The 4,369-nt window shown below is 56.3% G+C and overlaps 1 protein-coding gene across 1 annotated transcript in view; it reads right to left on the bottom strand.

Annotated features, from left to right (window-relative positions):
* Positions 1–4,130, bottom strand: part of Ppcdc (phosphopantothenoylcysteine decarboxylase) — a 6,221-nt gene extending 2,091 nt beyond the window's left edge. The window contains exons 1-2 of the mRNA XM_013012007.1: positions 4,002–4,130; positions 751–919 (exon numbers count right to left, since the gene is read on the bottom strand). Of these exons, the coding sequence (XP_012867461.1) occupies positions 751–919; positions 4,002–4,130 (298 nt within the window). The remainder of the gene's footprint in view (positions 1–750; positions 920–4,001) is intronic.
* Between the last annotated feature and the right edge of the window lie 239 nt (positions 4,131–4,369).

The raw sequence follows: 4,369 nt of genomic DNA, 5'->3' as shown, positions 1-4,369 counted from the left end.
CGCTCTACCACTTGAGCCACAGCACCACTTCCAGCTTTTTTTCTTTTTTTCTTTTTTGCTTATATGGTGCTGAGGAATCGAACCCAGGGCCTCAGGCATGCAAGGCAAGCGCTCTACCACTGAGCCACCTTCCCAGCCCCTAGGAGGCTGAAATCTAAGGATTGTGGTTCAAAGCCAGGTTGGGCAGGAAAGTACATGAAATTCTTATCTTCAATGATCCACCAGAAAATCAGAAGTAGAGCTGTGGCCCAAAGTGGTAGAGTGCTAGGCTTGAGCACAAAAGTACAGGGATAGCACCTATGCCCTGAGTTCAAGCCCTAGAATTCACATTCACACACACACACACACACACACACACACACACAGGCTGAGCACTGGTGACTCACACCTGTAATCCTAGCTACTCAGGAGGCTGAGATCTGAGGCTCAGGGTCCAAAGCCAGCCAGGGCAAGAAAGTCTGTGAGCCTCTTATCTCCAATTAATCACAGAAAAAGCTGGAAGTGGTGCTGTGGGCTCAAGTGGTAGAACACTAGCCTTGAGTGAAAGGAGCTCAGGGACAGCGCCCAAGCCCAGAGTTCAAGTCCCAGGTCTGGCAAAAAAAAACAAAACAAAACAAAACAAAAACTAATGGAGCACATGAGGCCCTGAGTTCAAATCCCAGTACTGGCACTAAAACAAAATAAATGTCAGAGGCGACCACAAAGCACAGCCCTTTCCAGGCCTGGCACCAGGAGCCTGGCGATGCCCACCTTGATCTCCACACACCAGCTTCTTGGCTATACAGGGAATCTCCTGGTAGCCAAAGGCCTTGAGCTGGCCCACCTGCTGGGCGGTGATGGGGTGTTCCCACATGGCCGTGTTCATGGCGGGGCAGAAGAGGAGCGGCTTGCTGCGGTCCCAGGCACGGATGACACAGGTCTGCAAAGAAGGGGGGGCAGTGGGTGCTGACGGGCACTGTTGGCCTGCCTGCAACGCCTCCCCGGCCCTCCAAGTCCCCCCACCACCTGGCCATCCATCCTCCCGCACAGCCTGAGCCTTCTCCACCTGACATTTCCGGGTAGGAGCAGCCTGGCTGAGGAGCATCTGGCAGGCTGTGCAGTTGGCAGGCGAGTTAGAACACAAATGCTCAACGTGAACAGCGAGGCTCAGGCCTGTCATCCTAGCTACTCAGGAGGCTGAGATCGGAGGATCACGGTTCAAAGGCAGCCCGTGCACGGAAGAGTCCGTGAGACTCTTTATCTCCAAGGAGCCAGCCAAAAGCTGGAAGTGGAGCTGGTGGCTCAAGTATGTAGAGCGCCAGCCTTGAGTGCAAAAACTCAAGAGACAACGTCCAGACCCTGAGTTTAATCAAGCCCCAGGAGTGGCACAAAGGTCAGATACAGGACAAATGCATTCTCTCCCACCCTCAGGGGCAGCCTATAAGGCAGCTGGTGTCCCTGTCCTCACGGATGGCACCAGCAGCGCAAGTGCCCAGCCGGTCCTGCGGGCTCAGAGCCCACCCCGGCGCTGTTCTCCACGGGACAGACCCACGAAGCCCGGGGCTCACACTCAACATCTGATGCGTTCACTCACTGCCTGGTGCTCTACCACCTGAGCCACGCCTCCAACTCCTCTGAATTTTTTAATGCCAGGGCCACAGCTTCAGGGAAGCAGAGAGGGAGGGAGGGAGGGAGGGAGGGAGGGAGGAAGGAAGGAAGGAAGGAAGGAAGGAAGGAAGGAAGGAAGGAAGGAAGGAAGGAATTAGCTCCCTTGTGGTCTAATGGCATCTGGCACGTCCTTCCAGGCAGGAGCCCCTGGAAAGAAGAGAGCTGGAACCCCCACTTCCTCAGAATGGAGACCAGCTGGGAAAAGGAAAGGGCAAGGTGAACAACCATGCCATGTTCAGGCCTGGGCCGCGTCCGTCCCTCGGCGCCCCGCCTGCGTGTGCACGGCGCACAGCCCCGGGGACCTGGCTGCCTGCATCATCCCAGACACCAGGGCTGGTTTCCCACCAAGGCCTCTCAATGTAGCAACCGGGCTATGAGCGGGACGGTTTTAGTCACACTTCCTCTTGGCTCGGGGCCACCTGCCCCTTTTGCAGAAGCCAGGAACATATTTAGAAGAGCCCGGGGAGAGAGAGAGAGAGAGAAAGAGAGAGAGAGAGAGAGAGAGAGTGTGTGTGTGTGTGTGAGAGAGAGAGAAAGAGAGAGAGAGAGAGAGTGTGTGTGTGTGTGTGTGTGTGTGTGTGTGCTGGTCTTGGGGCTTAAACTCAGGGCTAAGCACTGTTCCTGAACTGTTTTGCATTCCACTTCCAACTTTTTGGTGGTTTATTGGAGATAAGAGCCTCATGGACTTTCCTGCCCGGGCTAGCTTTGAACTGTGATCCTCAGATCTCAGCCTCCTGAGTAGCTAGGATGACAGGTGTGCACCACTGGCACCCGGCATGGGTTGGGGATTCTCAAAACACAGCCAATGGCCCACAGCAGAGCCCTAGATCTCTGCCTCCTGGGGTGTCTGCCTCCCCACATACTCCCCTCCCCCACCCCCACTTCTCTGTCTCAAGAGCTCCCCACTTCCTGCACAGACTGAAGACTGGCTGGCAGCGGGGTGGGGGGGAGGAAATCGCTTCCCTCAACCCACAGGTACTGTGGGGCCACTGTGTCCGACACCTGGCGGGGGGGGGGGTTCCGCCCTGTGGTGCAGGTAGCCAATCTCAGTCTGGAGGGAGTCAGGGCCTTAAGTCAGGCCAGCCACCCCAGGAATTGGCCTTTTCTTCTGGATTTGATTGCTTGTGTAGCACAAACACAAGGGGCCAGGGCCTGGGCGGGCCAGGGGCAGAGGCCCAAGCAAGAGCCCACAAGTCAGGAGACCAGGACAATCCCTAACACGGAGGAAAGAGAGCCAGCCTGATGGGAGGAAGCAGGCCCAGCTTCTAGCCACCCCTCCAGGCTTGGCGAGGTGGCTCCGGAGGCTGAGTTCTGAGGATCACTATTCAACAAAACCAGACCAGGCAGGGAAGTCTTCTCAGATGCTTATCTCCAATGAACCAGCAAAAAGAAGTAAGAGGTGTGGCTCAAGGGGTAGAGTACCACCCTTGAGTAGAAAAAGCTAAGAAAGGAGTTCAAGCCCTAGTACTAACAGCAAATTATAAATTTTTGTTTTGTTTTGTTTTTGTTTTTTGCTGGTCATGGGGCCTGAACTCTGGGTCTGGGCGCTGTCCCTCAGCTCTTCAGCTCAAGGCTAGCGCTCTACCACTTGAGCCACAGCGCCACTTCCAGGTTTTTCTGCTTATGTGGTGCTGAGGAATCGAACCCAGGGCCTCATGCATGCAAGGCAAGCACTCTACCACTGAGCTACCTTCCCAGCCCCAAATTATAAATTTTTTTTAAAAGGACCTTTTTTTCTTTATTTTTTTCCAGGCCTGGGGCTGGAACTCAGGGCCTGGGCACTGAGCTTCTTTTGCTCAAGGCTGGCACTGGACCACTGGAGCCACAGTGCCACTTGCAGCTTTTTCTGTGTCTGTGGTACTGAGGAATCGAACCCAGAGTCTTCATGCATGCTAGGCGAGCCCTCTACCACATTCCCAGCCTCCAAAAAGGAACCTCTTTAAGGCAGCCTCTCAGGCCTACACCAAATCCCTAGTTAGTGCAACTGGGCTCTTCTGCCACCCAGGGGCCAGCAGCCAACCCTCATTCCTTCCTAACATAGAGACCCTGAGGCTGGGCCCTGGGGCTAAAGCTACTAGAGACAGATGTGTGTGTGAGATCCACCCTGGTAGGTAAAGGGCAAGCCGAAGGGAAGGGCAGGAGGGAAACAGAGTGGCTGAAAGGACTAGGGAGGAAGGCAGGCAGGGGCATAGGGTGGGCACCAAGGCGGGCATGGGACCCGGGTTCTACTCCTGCCCCTTGCTGGCACAGGTAACACAAGGACAGGTGTGCTGGTGGGGTGGGGGTGGGGGTCAGCTGTCCCCGTGGGAGCCCGTGGGAGCCCGGGGGAGGGGGAGGGCCCCAGCGTGGCTCACCAGCAGGTTGTCACAGAGGCCACCGGCCACCTTGCCCAGCGTGTTGGCATCCAGGGGCGCCACCAGCATGAGGTCTGCCCACCTGCGCAGGTCGATGTGGAGCACAGGGTCGGAGCGGCCTTTCCACATCTGGCAGAGAAAGGGAAGGGGGGTGGGGGACCCGTGGGAGCATCCCCCCCGTCCCCCACCCTCTGCCATGCCCACCTCGTCTTTGTGGCTTATGCTAGCGAGCCATAGCGCTTGAGCCAGCAGCCTGACATAAGCCAGGCCGGAGGGGAACAAGCGCCTCTTGTCTCTCTCCCTTTAGGGTTGGGTTTTTTTTTTTTTTCTTGAGAACTGCCATCTGGCAGGGAGTTCCTGGCCTGTCT

This window comes from Dipodomys ordii, unplaced genomic scaffold (genome assembly GCF_000151885.1).
Source record: "Dipodomys ordii isolate 6190 unplaced genomic scaffold, Dord_2.0 Scaffold15, whole genome shotgun sequence".
Classification (NCBI taxonomy): Eukaryota; Metazoa; Chordata; class Mammalia; order Rodentia; family Heteromyidae; genus Dipodomys; species Dipodomys ordii.
The sequence above is the reverse complement of the archived record's forward strand: the minus strand, read 5'-3'. Positions and strand labels throughout refer to the sequence as shown.